This window comes from Urocampus carinirostris, chromosome 19 (assembly GCF_059441175.1).
Source record: "Urocampus carinirostris isolate Australia breed hairy pipefish chromosome 19, RoL_Ucar_1.0, whole genome shotgun sequence".
NCBI lineage: Eukaryota > Metazoa > Chordata > Actinopteri > Syngnathiformes > Syngnathidae > Urocampus > Urocampus carinirostris.
The window spans coordinates 16,579,962-16,600,895 of NC_142367.1; the positions used below are offsets into that span (position 1 = coordinate 16,579,962).

General features: G+C 38.5%; 1 protein-coding gene across 3 annotated transcripts; it reads right to left on the reverse strand.

Annotated features, from left to right (window-relative positions):
* Positions 1–358: 358 nt before the first annotated feature.
* Positions 359–16,522, reverse strand: sap30bp (SAP30 binding protein). 3 transcript variants are annotated; one of them, XM_088322926.1, is made up of 10 exons: positions 16,363–16,522; positions 15,716–15,834; positions 13,945–13,995; positions 12,114–12,153; positions 7,390–7,478; positions 3,914–4,005; positions 3,731–3,843; positions 2,156–2,214; positions 1,633–1,726; positions 359–782 (listed from the first exon to the last, which is right to left on the reverse strand). In XM_088322926.1, exons 1-10 carry the CDS (start codon positions 16,457–16,459, stop codon positions 601–603), a joined length of 936 nt encoding a protein of 311 aa, XP_088179052.1. In that variant the 5' UTR covers positions 16,460–16,522; the 3' UTR covers positions 359–600. The 3 variants fall into 3 exon arrangements, with proteins under 3 accessions (XP_088179052.1, XP_088179051.1, XP_088179053.1); XM_088322925.1 differs by having other exon boundaries at positions 359–785; XM_088322927.1 differs by lacking the exon at positions 13,945–13,995 and having other exon boundaries at positions 359–785.
* Between the last annotated feature and the right edge of the window lie 4,412 nt (positions 16,523–20,934).

Genomic DNA, 20,934 nt, shown 5'->3' on the forward strand with positions numbered 1-20,934 from the left:
TGCTAATATAGTGCAGGGATTAACTTTGAAAAAATAAGGTGTATGTACAGCAAACCAGAAATAAATATGCAAGAAAGAACATTTGGTGCTCATAAAGTGTATTTGAGACTCACTTCTGAGGGACCTGCTTTTCTCTCTGGGGCCCGCTTTTCTCTCAGTGCTGCAAATAGAATCCAGATGATGATTTGTTAAGAGTCCATCGGTGTGTAATCAAGCCTCAATATAAATACGCATGCTCTGTGCTGATCTCAGAAGTGTTAAGAGAACAGCGGGGAGCAAACAGTATAACAAAAACCAGGGAATTATAATTGCATGTCATTAGTGGTTGAGCTAGTTTGGAGGACATATCACAACAGGATTTTCACCTCAAAAGCAAGCTGATCCATTTATTCATCATATCAGAAACAGTATTTACAATTGTAAAAAAATATTTTCTCATTGCCCTACTGCCAGCCTGTTCCCGACTTGCGGGAAAAGAATGAAAATAGCGCTGAGGAGTTGAGTCCATTCTCACAAACAATCCCAGCTTGAGAAGGTAGTGGAGTCTAATAGCTTCGCTTTTACGCTCCAGCAAGTGAGGGACCACTCGACCTGTCGTCCTCACTGTTTGGCTTTCTTTACGATTGTGCCCACAGCGGATATCACGGTGGTTTTGGTGCCGCTTGCTGTGGTCGTCACGGACACCACGGCCGGCAAAGTGGCTGAGGTGGTGGTGATGACTGTGGGCTGTGCCAGGGTGACTGGGATGGCAGAGTCCCATTTACTTTTCCTCTTCTGAGCATCTGCTGAGACAAGTCAGAGTTGAATGGCTTCTTTTAAAAAAATCATTTTTCACCAATACAGTAGAGACCCCCGGCTTATTCTGACCCCAGCTTACTATGTTTTTACGTTAAGTGGAATATGATGGTTTTTAGGCCCTTCGTCACGGCATTCTTCCCACCATACAGATATCTTCTAGAGCACAAAAATGTACAAAATTCTAAGTTCGCAGTATTTGTGCATATGACTGAGTGAGATGCATCCCTGTCTGCCATTGGTCAATATCATTTAAAATACTGGTCTGCAATTGTTTTGGGTCACAGCATCATAAAGATGCAGTTATTCTATATTCTTTCTCTTTGTTCAGTTCAAACTCTCTTGCAACAAACTTTATTTTTTAAGATATTGGTCTCAAGACCTGCAGCAATGCCAGAAGGAGAAGCAAAACAATGATAACCACAGAAAAAAAAAGCTTGTGGTCATCAAGCAAAATGAAGAAGGAAAACGCATTGTTATCTTTGCTAGGGAATATGGCCGAAACCACTCAACCATCGGGAAAATTATCAAGAATAAGGAGACGATTAAAGCAACAAAACCTTCTAAGGACATGGTAATCCTTGCAAGTGTAAGGTTTAAAATCAGTTTTAATTTTGTTTCTCTGCATCCACCCAGTAATCCAGTGCACCAGTTACATCACACCAAAAGTAGAAAAATTACATTTTTTCCTTTATGTCTATATCTATCAATTTATTAATTCATATACATTGTTATTATGGATAAGTTGTACTTACTTCATTGTAGTATTCAGGGGGTCAAATGTATATGTTTGAACTAAATGCGTTTAATCAGGGCACTAAATGTACTTTGGTTTACCTGTAGATGTGGTGGTTGTGCTGCTGCTGTTTGTTGATGAAGCTGATGTATTTGACGGGTTGGTGCCCTTCTTTGTACCCGTGACAAACTCGATCTGTACAAAAGCAGATCTAACGTTAGTGCAGTTTTCTTTGGTGATGGTTGATTAGACTGGTTGGAAATTGAAGCCATAGACATCCAATTGAAAGGGGAGCTAGCTTGAGGGTACAAATAGTATTGAAGAAAGTTCCACATTCCAACTTTATTCCTCACGCTTTTAACCTGCATACCTTTGAGTACATTGCTCAGACAGAAGAAAACAGAGCAGCTCATGCAGGGTGCTGCATGTTCTTTCTAGTCCTCTTTCTGACTAATATGCAGCTATTGGAATGATGTTGGGACTGAAGACAGTAATACATGACAATGACGGCTCTGTTTGCTATACTTAATGAAATTAAATTATCAGTTATGTAGGCAAAGAGGAAAATATTTTGAAAATTCCAAGATCATGTCTAGACATAAAATATTGTGTCAAATGGCTCACCTTGGTCCGCTCTTTTTTGGCCTTTTCCAGCTTGTCCATCTCCACTTTTTGTGCTTTAGCTAAGAAGGGGATGTACATGTTAGCTCCTGAATAGTAATCACAGCGTGATGTTGAGTGACAACCACAGTGCCTCGCGAAAGTATACCCTCTAATAACTTTTTGTCATATTGCCGCATTTCAGGTTGCAAACTTTAAAGCTAAAAACTGAAAATTTATATTATTTTTACGACTAGAAAACTGAAAAGTAGGTGTTGCAAAAAATATTGCCCCCTGTTCGCTCAGCTCAGTCAACTGACTCCAGAAGTTCCTTGATGACTTCTGAATTATCAATTGTCAACATAAATGACCAACAATGACAGAGTGCACTTGTGTGATATGAAATCTCAATTTAAATGCACCCACTCTGTAAAGGGCCAGAGGTATGTGAAAGGAGGACAACATTATGAAAACCAAAGAACGACAACATTATGAAAACCAAAGAACACACGAGGCAGGCGCGTGATAAAGTTGTGTAAAAGCAGGCATGAGATACAAGAAGATTTCGCAACATTTACACTTCTCCCGGAGCACTGTGCGAGAAACAACATCAGAATGGAGAGTGCATAAAACCACTACAAACCTCCTCAGATCATGCCGTCGGCCATAATTTTTGTCCCAAAAAAGGAAAAAAAACTAATCAGAGAAGCAACCAACAGGTGCATGTTTACATTAGATGACATGGAGGCATACACAACTGAGGTTGGACAATCTGCGTACAGGCCAACTATTAGTCGTGGTCTGCATAAATCTGCCCTTTATGGAAGAGTTTCAAGATGAAAACCTTTTCTGAAAGAATACCGAAAAGAAGGACTGTTTGGCATTTTCAAGAAGCCACATCGGAGACACAAATAACATGTGGAACAAGGTGCTCCGGTCAGATGAGACCAAAATTTAACTTTTAGGGCTAAATGCAAAGTAACACTGCACATAACCTAGAAAACACCATCCCCACAGTCAAACATCACGGCAGCATCATGCTCTAATGTTGCTTTTCCTCAGAAGAGACAGGGAAAATAGTTGAGGGAAGGATGGATTGAGCCAAATAGAGAGCGATTCTGGCAGAGAATCTGTCTTGAGTTTGCAAAAGACCTGAGAATGGGGTGCAGGTTCACCTTCGAAAAGGACACCGACCCTATACATAAAGCCAATCTACAACAGAATGGTTAAAAACTAGCACTATAAAGGTGCTAGAATGGCCTCAATTCTATAGAGAATTTGTGGAAAGAGCTGAAAATTGCTACGCACAAATGATCACCGTCAAACCTGAAGAAACTTGAGACTGTGATCGCAGCAAAAGGATGTTGTACTAAGTATTAACTCAAAGGGGTCAATATTTTTGCAACCCTTACTATTCCATTCGTCTTTGTTAGCACAATATCAAACGTTGAATACATTTGGTTTCTTTTCACAATTGTGTCTCACATGTTGTCAATCCTTAGAAAATATTGTTTTTAATCGACGGGTTTGAAGCCTGAAATATGGCAATATGTCAAAAGGTTCTTGGGGCCAATACTTTTGCAAGGCACTGTAACATACCGAGCGCTTCGTAGTACGAGTCCTCCGACCAGCCGTGAGGATCAAACATATCTTTAGGGTAGTTAGTTCCCAGTTCGTCTATCCCGCAGAACTGAATGAGCTTCTCGTAAATACTGGAAAGAAAAACGAGTACAATGAAGATGACAGTATTGTTACAAAATGAGTCTTGGCATGGGTGCCAACCTTGGATTTCGGAATTCTTTTTTCTTCTGGATGAGGAAGTTGGTGTCAAAGTCTCCATGAAGCTTCCTTTCGTACAGCTTGGTAATTTTCTCCTGTTGTGACGAGAACATTCAGATAAATGGACCACATCAAAAAAAACACCCACGAGATATATGGTCATCGCAACAAAAATCATATCATCCTGCTCCCCAAATCATATTCTAAGGCAGGGGTCATTAACGTGCCCTCTAAGACGAGCTGAGCTGCACACAGACTGCTTCTCAAAATATCTCACCATTGATGTCATTGTGACTTTCTAGGAAATTTGATTTCTTACGAAACGCTCAGTCTTCAAATACGTCAGCAGTTCTTCCAAAATAATTTTTAAAATTAGACTATAATTTACATACTGTATGTGAGTCACCTTGAGTCCTTATACAAGGCAGAGGCTTTAGAGCAGGGGTCTCAAACTCTTTTAAAGGAGAGTTACATTTTGTTTCTAATTATCACAAAGGGCTCCCAGTTTGATATATATTTCTAAAATAAGAACTTATGATGTTATTGCTTTGTTCTAATAAGTAGAAGTGCTGTTAAATAGACGCAGTCAACCATTAAAAAGTAATTTCATTATAAATTACCTAGCACTAGTGAGCTATTTTCAAAACCCTGATGCCAGTGGGCACCATGTTGGAGACCCCTGCTAAAGAGCCTATTTTAATGAATGATTACAACCAAGTAATAACAATAGTAACTAGTAATGACAGATATTTCATTAAAAAATAATAACGACAAAAAAATAGATTATTCTTGATCCTTTGACTGCAATTAAGTTTTTTTAAAAAAAATCATAACTACTTTACAAACTACTGATACATTGTTACTTGTTCAGCTCTTTGGGAATTGTGTTTAAGTTTTTTTTTCTACACAGCAAGATAAAACAAAAGGAAATATCTGTCAATCAGCCAGGAAATAATGAAGTAAAAGATAATAACCTCAGCATGACTTTGAGACCGGTCCAGCACAATTTCCAAGGGTTAGGAACTAAGGAATGTGAAATGTTCTGCATTTATACAGACGCTCCCCTACTTACGACCATTCGACTTACAAAAAACAAACATTTTTTGTCCATTTTTTTCAGGATGCCGAAAAATATCCGGACATTGCTGTGAGTTAGATTTTGTATTGTGTGCATTTTTCCAACTACAAGAAATTACTGTAGTGCTTCTTCCCACCGCTACCGGCGTGTGGTAGCATCCACCCCGAAGAAGAAATCCGGCTTATACTTCCTAGTTCATGTGTAAACATACTGTACTGAATCTCCAGCGCGCTAAGAACTTTGACATGTCTATTGCTTAATATCTCGTGCATCCATTCAATATGGTTGGTGTAAAGTTTAAAGAATAGGTGAGCCGTTTCTTTTGAAATTAAAATGGAATAAGAAAGCTGGATGCGGTTGAAAAAATGGTTGGATCGCTTTTTTTCGGCCACTTTTTACCACTGAGGAGGAAGGCGCCCAACTCTTGAAGCCCATCTTCCATAAGTAAGTTAACCTCAACTTTATTTATCTTTATAGAGTATATTATTTTATGAAATGTTTATTTTTTAGTACAAAACAATACAGGTTAATTATACAAGCCTTAGCGATACTTAAACAAACCTTAAACATCCAAAATATAGCACCGAAGCAACTTACGAACAAATTCAACTTACAAACGATCGTCCGGAACCCGTTTGTAAGCAGGGCTGCGTCTGTATAGCACTTTTTAAGTAACTGAAGACCTCCTAAACTAAGGACTAGACTCAATAAACATTTTCCAAAGAATAAAGGTTTTTATTTGTTTATTGTCCTACCATGGGAAATAAGAATCAGTTATCTCAAAACATTGTTATTTAAAGATCCAGCCAACCGCGAGATAGCAACAAGGTATTTGTTCCTGCAAGTTCATGGCAAGATAGGCAACGATACATTCTTGTAAAGGCAAAACGAAGCCACTTAGAAACTGTGTTTGCAACATGGAAGCATTTTGGGGTGTCCTGAGGCCATGGCTACCCAGGCCATACTGGTGAAAGTGAATCATTAACTCGACTGTTAGGTGTGGAAGTGTAGGCATTGCAGTAATTATGTAGAGCTGACTTACTCACATCTTGTGTCCTGACCTGCCTCTGTGCCTTACGGAAACAAATCTTATCGCAGCCACTGAATTTATGTAGACACCAGAATTTCAACCCGGAGGGAAATGAAGACGCAAACGTATTCAACAGATTGGGAAGGCGGTAGTCTATTTACAACAGAAGCCTGATTTTTTTAGAGCAAAATTCTCAAGGAAACATTGCTTTATGGAGATGCGCGGATGTGCATTATTACATATGTGGCGCACACCATTTTGGAATTTCTCATAAATAAGCATTCTTGACATATTACCTAAGCATTCACGTTAAAGTAGATGTCATCAGATCAAAGCAAAGCCAAATGCTTTGTTCTCAACTATTGGAGATGCTTCTCAAAACTTGTGTTTTTATTTTGAAGTTTTAATTGCACCTTGCATAAGCAGCATGTATTGACTGCTATCGAAGCAGGCACAGCCAAGTATCCAGTTTTATTATGTTAAACCAGAGAGGTTTGCGCATACAAAAACAGCTGCTATTCCAGTCAGAAGATATCAGAATTACACAAGCCTTATAAAATTGCAAATGCCTCTCTTCTTTTCTAACTAAAAACAATACAGACGCTCCCCTACTTAACACCATTCAACTTACGTAAAAGGGTAGATACTAACATTTTTTTGGGGGTGTCGAAAGAAATCTGGACATTCCTGTAAGTTAGATTTTGTATTGCGTGCACCTTTTTCCGAGTACAGGACAGTACTGTATTGCTTTTTTCCGCCACTACCGGCATTTGGCGCTGTGAGAGGTCACCCAGCATCTACCCGGAAAAAGTAATCCGCTTCATCTTCCTAGTTCGTGTGTAAACATTCTATACTGTATCTCCAGCGCGCTAAGAACTTTGACATTTTTATTGTTTAATATCTCGTGCATCCATTCAATACTGTTGGTGTAAAGTGTAAAGACGTATGCCATTTTTTTTAAAAATGGAAGTGGAATAAGAAAGCTTGATGCGGTTGAGAAAATGGTAGGAACGCTTTTTTCGGACACTTTTTACCTTGGAGGAGGACCTCTTGACGTGCATCTTCCAAAAGTAGGTTAAACTCAACTTTATCTTTATAGAGCATATTGTATTAAATGTTTATTTTTTTAGTACATAACAATACAGGTTACTTATATAAGCCTTAAACATACAAAATATAGCACTGAAGGAACTTGCGAAAAAAGGCAACTTATTTTCATAAGTTGGGCAGCGTCTGTATGTGCTTTGAAGTGATATTCTTCTTTTTATAATACATATCAAGATACAAAGTATATTTATGATTTAAAAAAAAGGTGTAGAGAAACAAAGAGTGCTTACAAAATTCTGTGATTAAGTCTGTATGAGTGTCTACCTGTAAGTGGCTGGAACAGCGTCCCGGGGGCTCGGAAGGAATTCGGATCTCATCCGGGGACATGTTTCTCACCTTTTCTGAGAAGAGCGCTGTAAAGAAAAAAACATTTGATGGGCCTAAACTTGATTGGGTAGAATATTTGTAACATTTAAGACTAACACAATCATTTCCTTTAGAATCGTAGTGAGATTCTGCCATGCCACTATAGGTAAATTAAATTTGTAGCATTTACTTGATGGCTTATTCAGGGATATGTCACAATTGGGAAAAACTGTAGCAAATGGTGTGTTGTGGGCAAATGCAAAAACAGCTTTTCTTGACATGCACGACAAGTTAAAACTTGACATCCTGAAGATCATTCACCCGAGTTGCTGTCTTTTAGCTCGGCAAGTTAGCTACATTTGGTTTAAAAAGTATACATGGGAATGACTCAATTTTTAAGCAACCTTTTCGGAGATTTATTACACTTAAATTAGTAGACATTTAAAAAAACAAGTACATAAAATCATAATAGATTTCTGGTAATTTGGCAGAGATTAGTATAAAAATGCGCACACTTGTCATTAAAGATTACTTTTTAACAATTATTTTATTGCGCGAGCAAAGATAAATTTCAGCCAGCAACAAGACATGAAAGCTGATATTAATCCCGGGAAGTGGCAACAAAAGACCAAGCGAACTGCACAAACCCTGAGCGACTAAAAGGAGCAAATAGCTGGAGTTGGTCAGAACTTGCGTAACTGGCCAACTTTAGCAGCTAGCGGGAGAAGCTAAGGATGAAGCAAGAGTTATTTACACTTAGCAGCAAACAATAATAATAGAAGCTAGCAGAGATTCACAAGACCATCATATGCCAGGATCAGCTTTGGAAAGTAAGTGGCCGTTAAACACAAAAATCACTGCCGGGATAAGTAACTTTGGCAAAAATGTCATTCGGGTTTCTGTATTTTTAAGATAGAGGCCATCATGTTGGCTACTGTGTAATGTTTATGAGATAGTACAGTGGAGCAAAAAGGTATTTAGTCAACCATTAATTTAGTCTGTAATCGTTAACATGGGTAAACCTCCACTGTGAGAGATACAATGTAAAAAAAAAAATCCCCCCCAAAAAAATCACATGGTTTGATTTCTAATATAATTTAATAATAATAATAATCGAATATAAGTATTTGGTCAATACAAAAAGTTCATCTCAATACTCTGCCATGTACCCTATGTTGGCAATAACGGAGGCCAAACATTTTCTGTAACTCTTCACAAGCCTTTCACACACTGTTGCTGGGGTTTTGACCTATTCTTTCATGCAGATGTCCTCTAGAGCACTGATGTTTTGGGACTGACATTAGAAACACAGACTTTCAACTCCATCCACAGATTTTCTATGGGGTTAAGATCTGCAGACTGGCTAGGCCAATCCAGGACCCTAAAATGCAACTTACAATGCTACTCTTTTGTTGCCCGGGCTGTGTGTTTGGGAGCATTGCTATGCTGAAAGACCCAGACACACATATCTTCAGTGACATTGTTGATGTAAGATGATTTTCACCCAAAATCTCTCGATATGTGGCCACATTCATTCTTTCCGTTACACAGATCAGTCTCCCCTGTCCCTTTGCAGAAGAACAGCATTACGTTTCCACTCCCATGCTTCACAGTGGGTATATTGTTCTTCAGATGCAATTCACTATTTTTTCTCCTCCAAATACGAAAACCAGTGTTTCTACCATAATTTCTATCCTAGTTTCATCTGACCATAACACATTCTACTTGACCTCTTCTGGATCATCCAAATGCTCTCAAGCAAACTGCAGATGGTCCTGGATGTGTACTGGCTTCAGCAGGGGGACACGGGGGACCCTGGCAACGCATTGTGTTGATAGTATCTGTTGTTACTGAGGTCCCGGCTCTCTGTAACTCATTCACTAAATATTTATTTTCCACACAAATATAAAAAAAAAAAACATTTCAAAACCAAACAATTTGATTTTCTGCTTTTTTACCCACATTTTGTCTTTCATTATTGAAGTTTTCCCATGATGACAAAAACAGGCCTCTCTAATCTTTTCTAATCTTTCTAATCAAGTCGGAGAACTTGCACATTTAGTGGTTGACTAAATACGTATTTGCCCCACTGTATGCGTTTTTTCTGATTATTTATAACAATAATGTTAAATCGAAATTAATTAAGTATTTTTACACCAATATGCTAGCTATAGAATACACACGGGGGCTTTACAGTAATAGCTTTAATGTAATTTTTTTAAGACTGGGCCAAAGTTGAGTGAAGTGCTTCTACAAACATGAAGAATGCCTTTGCACACAGATGAATGTTTTCCCGCCCCTATGGCGTTTATCCTGGTCTACTGCTCAAGCGAGACTTCAGACTCACAAGTATCAGTACCGACTTGCCACCAAGGTCTTGTCCTGTGTTAAACGCGGCACAATGCCCTCCCCCTCTTACAAAAGGGAAGGCAGGCCAATGTGCTGCATGCATAACTAATTCCGGGAAATGTACACATATGCAAGCTTGCACACATTTCATGCAGAGAAATATGTTAAGAGTTATGTTGAGAATTCGGTGCTGTCTTTTCAAGAACTGACAACGTGGCAGACAATTTGGCAAAGGGCAAGTGGGGAAGATAAAATCTTGCACACAATGCCACACTCAATTGAAATGGTAACTAGACCGAGTTTTGAGCATGGTGGCAGTCAAAGCAAGATTCATCTTTGAGATGAATTGTAAACCCATTAAGAAAAACTACTAACAAAGCTCTGTGTATGAAATAGAAACATAACTGCTTGACAGCCGTCCTCTCTTCATTTGAAGAAAAGAAAAAAGTCAAGCGGGTCTCTTTGGAGAGCCGAACAATGCCCATCCCTTCAGCCATGAGACAAAGATCTGTCTTCAGCCTGCTGACATTTACTGTCGGACGACAGAAAAGCCCAGCGCTGCTGCTGGAATTCCAAATGTCCGGTTATGAGTCAGGCTCGGACCCTTGCATAAAAGTGATGCTAATGGGGCAAACCTGAAAACAAAAACAAGATCCGTACCCACATCTTCATAAAACTATAACATAATCTCACAGACAGGACGAATTAGGGATTCACTGAAATGAAAATTTGGGGCAGAATCCGAAAATGTGAAAACTAATAAATCAACATTTATTTTGCAATAAATTGCAAAATAAGGTACAATATAAAATGATGCGTTTCAATCATTAAATTCTCATAAAACTGCAAAAATTGCATTTAAGTGCTAAAAACAATTCAGTCAGACGTCAATCTGATACAGAAAAGCAATGCTACTGAAAGATCTAAACTGCAAAAAATACAAGCGAGTTTTTTACTTAGCTGCTACACTGCACTTGCTATCTCTCTTGAATAGTGACAAGAGAACAAAAGACAGGGAAATTGATGACGATGTAACAAAAACGTTACACTCATATCTTCAAAAGTTAAAAGATAATAGTAGTAAATAACTCTCGCTGTACATAGCTTAGCACCAGCCAATTGACTTCAGGGACTAACGGATTGAATGTCTCACACACAAAGTACATGTTTAGGAAACAAGGCAGCTTAACTGCAATGAATTAGTTCTGTCGTGTTAACATGTAAACATTAGCCAAAGTCTCGCTAGCATCTAAAAAAAACGTGGAAGCAGAGGAGCACACAAAACTTTGAGAAAATGAGTTTTTGATAGAAAAAATGGGAGGGATGAAATTTTGACCTCCATTTCCTTTCTTGTTTGCCAAATAAAAATAAGAAGCCATGCCTTTCAAACTTGGCATGGTTCGCTTCATCTAAGATATGACGTTATCACAACATTGCTTATGTGGAAGCCTTCTTTCGGCTTTTTCTTTAGCCGAATACGAAGGTTCACCTTTTCTCATTTTATGCCAGAAAATGTCTTGGTGCCAGAATAATAAAACACTAGGTCTTTATTTTCATTCCTGGATTACATTAATCAGCTCTTTTCCCCCACAGTCAAATCAAAGGTGCGCTTAATGATTGGGCCAGAATTAACAAATAGCCAAGTTGGAACGTTGTGTGCTCAAAGCAAATGAATAAAACACCACTCCTTGTATCACTCATTTCCTGCCTGATATCACACAAACACACACACCTTAACGGGTCAGAGGATACTCACTCAGCGGTGCCAAGCTAGACCTTCATGACCAATCATTTAAACCACACACAAAGAACCTTTTAGAACTCAACGCCAAGCCAATTAGTGTTTCACACGTCGACTGCACCCAAATGTGACTGAAACGATTACGAGGCTATTTATGTATATGATTTTTATTTTATAAATAAAATGAATGTTTTATTTTGAAGGTGTGTTTGAGATACACCAAATGATCTTGGCTTAATTTTCGATACGCAGGGGAGAGTTTGAAAACAGTACTTACTCGTTGCGCAATCATGTAGATTTGCAAGACTCAGACCTTTTTGTTTACAAGGTGCCAGATGCACTTTATGACTTATGTGTCTGCACCGTCTATGTATGTGTCATACTTGTGGGTCCTAGAATAGTGTTTTTTAATCTTCTAGACAATGAGGGCTGAGAGAAACCAATTTCAATTCTCTACTTATGATGCAGAATTGACAACAACGCTGACTTTGACCTTGACAATGTGCATTTTTGATTGTCTTTGACAGAAACACAATTTGCACCTCATAAGCCAGATGCAGGAAGAATTCTGTGTGAGTGCTTTTCTACTTACCGACTAGCTCATTCGGATCTTTTGTTTCTAGTTCCGATATCTATAAAAAAAGAAGCAAATGGAGACAAATATTACAAATATTTCACTTTGTAAGCTCTAAGTAATTACCCGAGTTAAATGGGACTGATGAACAGCACCTGTAAAAACCACCAACGTTATTTCAAGAACAGAAGTAAAAGTAATTAAGAAATTATCATGAAAATAAGTAAAATAATCAAGACTTTGTTTATAGCCCAAAATTATATGTAATTTAAAAAAAATGTCCAAGTGATTTAAGATTACAGCTCTAAGTTGATTATTGTATGCAGTCTATTAATACAGCAAATTGATTACATATTATCTTTAACAAAAATATATTTCCATTGCACTTCTGCTACTAATATATAAAAAATTGAACAAACCTGTAACCGAATTAGTCAAAAATGCTGTTAAGTACACCAAGTCATATGGTCTTCTATTGCTTTGTTTTTGGACATTAGTATTTGTAACGAAAATGTCTTGATGGGAAAAAAATACCACAAAGTGAGCCTCATGATATGATCACAAAATATCAAAACTGTGGGGTGGTTGCAGATATAAAAGAGCTCGACGAGTACAAAATCCCGCAATATTAAAATCAATTAGCTTGGCTAACTTGCATCCTACCATTTAATATAATAGTAGTAGGCCAATTAGCGTGGACTATTTACCATAGTTTATAATGCTGCATTCAACAGAAACAAGAAAAAACATAGAATTACAATAACATTACAGTAAGCACCAGATGTTACTAAAAATATAGTATAAATATTGTTTTTTTAAAATACAAAATGTTTATTTTGCAATATGAAAACTAACCTAATCTATACATTACGACTAAATAATAATTGGTGATAAAATAGCAAATGAAAAATAAAGGAGTTAAACACTTGAATGAAAAATTAAATCCTAAATACTACCCGTGCCAAAAGAAGGTTTATTTTGATTTTATTATTTTCAAAATAAAAATCTTGTCCTAGCAAAAGGAGGTGTGTCTTTCCCAACCTGTACAGTATGGTCCATGTTGTGCCAATACTGACTGCATAACAGGTTGAGCACAAAAGGAACAGTGCTGTTATTCACTGGCATCACGTTATCCCTTAGCAACTGCGCCGGCACATCAAAGCATTGTCCTGACTGCAGCCAACTCGCATGGCATGACACAAGGGTGGCAAATACAAACATGCAAGCCCAGCAAACCTGAGGGCATAGTAAAGTACATGGGGCACATGAGGATTGAGAATGCAACGATTTCAAGTTTGCCTGTTCTAATGTAATGTTTTATGCTTTAGGGTTGCATGTCAAATGCAGCATCTTTCTATTTCAGAGGTTTCTATTCGATATTGTGAAGCAGCAGGTAATGCAGTAGACCCCTCAGTTGTGTTGTCACTGTATGATGTTGAAGTTTGAATACATTCAATAATTATCATTGAATTACGGCAATTTCCCTTTGTTATCCCCTACCTCAGAACGGATTAATTTAAATAACTGATAAACTAAGAGGCAGAAATCTTATATCTCATTCACACCAATAAAGTGATCTGTGTCAAAGTTCTACAGCAAAAGCAGTGAGCCCACATAAGCAAAATAATCAATCCACTTTGTTCCAAATGATAGAGCAGCAACTAGGAATGATTCCCCATTTACACAGTATATCCTCCCAAAAACGTCAACAAAGAATAAGTAGCCCAACAGCACCATCCAGTGAGCAAACGCGTGCTAGCATAAACCAGTCTCACGTCAGGGTTATTAAATCAGGGGTGACTTTTTGGTTCAATTCAATCGTACCCACAGTAGATGGGTGTTCAAATACCTCGAATGCATCTGCGTCCCTTCCCTCGTCAGACTCGCCATTCGTCATTTCCTACAAAAACAAAAATTGAAGGGGGTGAACATTGAAACTCCAACTGTCAAAGGGAGCAGGACGGTAGACTGAGCCACTTGCACTGATCGGATAATCGATCCACTTCCACAACATTGCTTGGGATATAAATTGTGATTTGTGGAATATAATTGTTTTTGTCATTGATTATAACGCAGTGTAAATTGTTTAAAAGTACATTTAACATGGCATACGAGGATAAACACGCAAAAATGAATGTAAAAACACGATAAAAAAAAAGAATACGAGAATAGGCAAAATTGACATGGTAGTGCTTTTAAACTGGCTTAAAATAATGCAATAAAAAGGTCCAATAACATATAGCAGCAAAATCTTACAAAAATGAGACAAGTCAAGTCGCATTTATTTTTATAGCCCTCAATCACAATATGTCTCAAAAGCCTGCAAAGGATTACAATTACACCATCGCCTGATCTTAAACCAACATGCGGGCAAGGAAAAACTCAAAACCTCAGCATGAAAAAAGACAACAAATATAAATCTAAGGCTAGGTTCACACTGGAGAAAAATCTGATTTTTTTTGCACACCTGACCTAATTCTGATCTGCAATGTGAACCTAGCCTAAGTCTCAAAGGACATTTAGGATCTGCCAGAGGGCAGCAGGTTAAAGAGGTGGTGTGCAGGTTAAAAATGTGTTGGATCTGCTGGAATAGTGAGGGTCAGCAATGTCTGTCAGACTGGGCGGAGAGCAGCCAACGATTTTCAGGTCAGTGATGACTATGTTAGATAGATACCCTGTCTGCTAATATCAGGGTTCCTAACATTTTATGACGCCTTCTACCAATATGAATAGAATATTGAAGACAACAAGGGTTTGTCATTCCCCACACATTAAATCGGTACGAAACCATTTAAATATTTCCCTCTTTTATATCATTGCATGATAACAAGCGTCATGTCGATTTTTAAGGATTTTAAATTAAAACAAGTTTTGCTTAGTAGTGCTTCCCTGTCAGAAAAAGAGAGACGGACTGTGTTGCATTACACCTCCAGAAAAACTAGTATTGAATCTAAAACATGTAGCTCTTCCAATGCTTGGCAACTCGTATGGATGCATGGATGGCTTTGGATTAAAGACACAAGTCAGTGAGAACTCAAAGAAGCACAAGGAGGATTGAACAAAGATGTAAAACCTGATGGCACGACAGGTAATGAAATCGTTAAGCATGTGATGGTTTTACAACTCACATAGAAATGTTTTATTTGTCTGACTTAAGACCAGAAGGCTTGTTTTACATTAAAGCAGCATTTTTGTGAGTAGTCCATTGGGTGACCAAAAACATTTTAAATATTCCTCAATGGAGTCCAAGTCAAATTTAATCATAGAATGTAGAAAAGAAAAACAATTCAAGTAGAACCAGGGCAACCCTGAGCCTGACTGATTACCTCGATTGAAGGACCCAGCCCGAAGTAAACCCAAATTTTCACATTTTTTTGTGTGAGGACAATTGCTGATTTAAAAAAAAAACTGCAAAAAACGCCCCATCCTCTCCCCCACCGCAAACCTGCATTCTATGCCTGACAGCGCGACAAACAGCATATGCCTTTTAAGACTTTTCAAGGATCCACAGGATCCACAGGAACCCGGAAAACCAATTACGCCCCATTTTTGAATTAGTTACAAGTCATCAGCTAGATATATTGACAAACAAAACATTGGAATAGACTTCATATATTTACAGAGTTGCTTTCCCTGCTGTCTTCATTTTCAGATTCCTTCTCAACAGCCTCCACAGTTCGATTGACGTCCTCCTCACCATAGCCAAATACAAGCCCCCCTGTAATGGCATTCTCCTCTTCTGATGTGCAGGAAGAGAAAATACAACCAGTTAATGAGGAATTACAGAAAAGCAGCAATATTTTATAAAAGTAATTGCAGAAAAAAACATAGGTAATGCACCATTCATTTGTATATGACGAGAAATCATGTCAAGCTAATACACAAAAATAAACTATATAAATAAAATAAATCGCTTCTAAAAATTCAAACTACTCAATGTATTTGTGCCACATACTGTAACTAACTGTTTCGGCACGTCATATGTACTACGTCATTAATAACGCGCCGGAATGGTTTTCGTACATATATGTATGTAAATATTGATACAATTATGCTATAGTCCACTGCCACACATCTTAAAGAGAAAAAATGTTTTAATGTATTAGAATCTTACGACGAATATAACACCATAAACTAGAAAAAGACGCATTTTATGAAACGGCATTACCGGCTAGCTTGATGCTAATTTAGCTATAAAACATTCTCAATATTGGGAAATGAAAACAAAACCCTTTCGTAGTTTATACAAAATAAAAAGATTTAATACCTATCTCTTCTGGCTCTGGGTCAGAGTCGTCAGGCTCCGAATCGTCTCCGTAAGCCGCCAAGGAGGAAAGAAGTGCACTCTTTTTACCACTCGCCATTTTTTACTCAATGGCGCTTACCTACTCGGCGCACACAAAATACGTCATCATGTTATGAGTTACTATACATTTTGTGCTGGGAAATGTCGTTTCTGGGCGAATAATCTCAATTAGATATTTTGTTGTGTTTATTTATTTAGTTTTGAAACGTGAAAGACAAAGAGGAGAACCAAAATTTAAAAATCAAATTTATTACGTAAAGAAGTTCAAATTAGAATTACAATCGGAATTTTCTGTATTGTCATTTTAAACAACGTAGTGAACGTTGTTACAACAGAATTAGACGTGATACTGCACGATAAATGTTTAATCAAATGCTTTATAGCAGGGGTGTTAAACAGGCAGCCCACGGGCCGGATCAGGCCCGCTCGGGAATTTAATTTGGCCCGCGAGACAACGCTGAGGGAAGCACAAGAGAAAGACGAGCTGCTGGTTGAAATATGTCCACTTGATGTTGCCAAAGCCAAGTGCCTCTCACAAATGCTGTACTTGTACTACTACTTCTTCTCTCTCTCTCTCTCTCTCTCTCTGTCTCTCTCTCTCTGTCTCTCTGTCTCTCTCTCTCTCTCTCTCTCTCTCTGTCTGTCTGTCTCTGTCTCTCTCTCTCTCTTCCTCCCTTTTTCACTTACTTTCTATCCCTCTCCTTATTACTATATCCGTCTCTCTTTTTGTTTCTTCTTTGTCTCTTTCTCTCTCTGAGTCTTTTTACCTACTTTTGCTCTCCCTTCCTTTTTTCATTTTCTCACTCTTTTCTCTCTTTCTTTCTCTCTCTCGCTTTCCCCTTCTCTCTTTCTCTCTCTCTCTTTCTCTTTCTCTTTCTCTCTGTCTTTGTCTCACCCTCTCTTTTTCTCTACCTGTCTTATTTATTTCTCTATAATCTACTAATCCGGCCCCGAGAGAATGTTTCTTCTATCGTGTGGCCCCCGAGTTAAAATCTGTTTGACACCCCTGCTTTAAAGGGACAGTGTGTAATATTTAGTGACTCCTAGTGGTACAACAAAACCTCAGTTTAGTAAAAAACAACATTGATTTGAATACTAAGCAAAAACTATCAACTATCATACCAAAGTACATTTTTATAAAAATCATAGGTTGAGAAATATGTATTTCTTTAACGGTGGAATCCACTCTGCAGGCCCTCGCTTGTACTAGACAACACAGTGCCATCTAGTGGTCAAACATTACACATTGGGGCTTTAAAGAAAAACACATGGTATTGATTACAATTACAACTGTTTTGCAGAAAGGCCATTGAACAAAAGCCTTGGTCCAGAATTCACCACATTTCTCCGAATGTCTCACACATCTAGATCACTCCATTTTTGGGGTTTTCTCGTTGCTGCTTTTTCTTCGCATTCGCCTCTCCTCGATTGCTGCAACATCCGTACAGCAGGGCGAAGATAATTAGGGAGAGAACTCCTAGAACAAACATCCCCATGACCACGAAGCCCCCGAGTGCCCATGGCTCTTGACTCAAACGCAGCAGGAACCAATCGATCTCGTCGGCGGTTTGATGCTCTCCTGGTTCGCTGTAAAAAGTGATAACGATTAAGTGTGTGCCCAAGGCATAAGCGAACTAAGCGGCTGTTTGGGGCCCAGCGTCCACTCGGGGGCCCCAAAGAGCGGTTAACTTTTTCGGTGCCAACTTTGTCCCTATTGTCACTTTCGTGTTTCTACAACAACAAAAAACAGAAATACTACAATACCATTTGGCCAGGGTTGGATATGGTTACTTTAACTGGATTACTTTCAATTACTTTTGGATTACCCAAATACCGAATATGCTAATAAAAGACAAAATAAACTAAATATGAATAAAATTATGACTCACAACACGTGGTAAGCTTTCTCTCCTGGCTTTGATCTCTGTCAAAACTACTATAAAATGTGACAGAAACAAACTGAAAATAAATCCAAACAGCTTGCCAACATCATTTTTGCCGTTCCATGTATTCCGTTACTCCCAAGCCTGCACAAAATGTATTAATTTTATTCATATTTAGTTTCTTTTGTCTTTTTTTAGCATACTTGGTATTGGAGTAATCCAAAAGTAATTGAAAGTAATCCAGTTAAAGTAACCCTCCCCAACCCTGCATTTGGCTTACCTTCGGAAAATAAAAAGTGGTATAGAAATACTACGAAAATAATGTGACGCAAATGCTACAGAAATATGACCCCAGAATAACTAAAAAAACACAACTACAGTAATATTACAAACATGCAAAAGATATATGACAAAAACAGTACTATGGGAATACTACAAAGAAATTACAAAAATCTTTCTAAAATACTGCATTGGAAGTACATCAAAAATACGACTACAGACATACTACAAAAATACCACTTCATAATACTATAATACAAAACACTACCAGAAAAAATATTACTACAGAAATACGACTATAGAAGTATTGTCACAGAAATACTGCAAAAACACACCCACAGCAAAACTACAAAAATGATAAGAAATACGACAAAAATACTACTAAAATAATACTACAGTAATTTACTACAGAAACACTACAGATCTGCATTATATTGTCTACAATGCAAATACTACAAAATACAACAGAAATGGTGCAAAAATACAAAAAAATAATTATCGAGTATTACTCCAAAAACACCAAAATCATAAAAGTACTGTGAAACTACAAAAATACTACGGAAATACAATTAAAAATCCACTATTGTAATACTAAAAAGAAAACTATAGAAATACTAAGAATTTACTACTATGGAAGAACAACCAAAGAAATAATGCAGAAATAGTACAAAAAACTACTGAACTTCAACAAAAATCCGACAACAGCGATACAAAAAACATACTTCGAAAAAAGTACAACTACTGTAACGCTTGAAAACTAAATATCAAATGAAGTGCTTGAAACAGGGACCTTGTATATTATTTTGCTTTAATCGTGATTGTTTCAAGACCAAATTGATGAGACTCATCAAGTTCAAAATAACTATACCATGTAAATGTCTGCATGTACCGGTATATTTTCTTCTAAGATCGGCCCCTTGGCCAAAACTTTTGAACCTGCTGTGGCCCCTGACTCCAAATTATTGCCCACACCTGAAATACAACATGGAATGAGTTCTAGTCTGTATGCAAATGATCAAGTAATATCCATCCATCCAACCATTATCTGCACTGCTTATCCTCAGTAGGGTCACGGGGGTGCTGGAGTCCAACCCAGCCGTCTTCGAAGTGAGCAGGGGACACCCTGAACTGCTTGCCAGCTAGTCGCAGAAAATTCACTCGCTCATTCACACCTATGGACAATTTGGACCGACCAATTAACCTGACGTGCATGTTTTTGGAATGTGGGAGGATACTGGAGTGCCCGGAGGAAACCCACGCAAGCACGGAGAGAACATGCAAACTCTGCACAGGAAGGCTGATAGCTGGATTTGAACCCATGACCTCAAAACTGTGACGCGGACGCGTTAACCGCCGTGCCGCCCTCAGATCTAAACTTTTAAGCCAAATTTATCTTTTGAACCTTTGTACACACAAGACCTAACCACGTGATGACACCATGGCGGACGGAAGTAGACAAAGACAAAAAGCTACACTATTTAACACCATTGGCAATGACTATCCATCCATCCATTATCTGCATCGATTATCTTCAGAAGACTTGCGGGTGTGTTGGAGCCCATCCCAGCTATCTGGCAGTGGGCAGGGGACACCCTGAACTGGTTGCCAGCCAGTCGCAGAAAACTCGCTCGCTCATTCACACCTAGGGACAATTTGGACCGGCCAATTAACCTGACATGCATGTCTTTAGAATGTGGGAGGAAACCGGAGTTCCCGGAGGAAACCCACGCAAGCACAGGGAGAACATGCAAACTCCACACAGGGAGGCTGCGGTAGCTGGACTTGAACCCTGAACCTCCGCACCATGGGGCTGCGTGCTAACCCCCCATCCGCCGTTCAGCCCATGATCAAGTAATAAGGGGCTCATTATCTAATTTTGCTTAGGGCCCCATTAAGGCCTGAGTGTAATAAAGACCGGGCATGAGTTTGGATTATATAGATAGATAGATAGGTAGGTAGGTAGGTAGGTGGTTGGTTTGGACGGACGGACGGACGGACGGACGGACGGACGGACGGACGGACGGACGGACGGACGGACGGACGGACGGACGGACGGACGGACGGACGGACGGACGGACGGACGGACGGACAGACAGACAGACAGACAGACAGACAGACAGACAGACAGACAGACAGACAGACAGACAGACAGACAGACAGACAGACAGACAGACAGACAGACAGATAGATAGATAGATAGATAGATAGATAGATAGATAGATAGATAGATAGATAGATAGATAGATAGATAGATAGATAGATAGATAGATAGATAGATGGATGGATGGATAAATGGATAGATAGATAGATAAATGGATAGATAGATAGATAAATGGATGGAGATAGATAGATAGACAGACGGACGGACGGA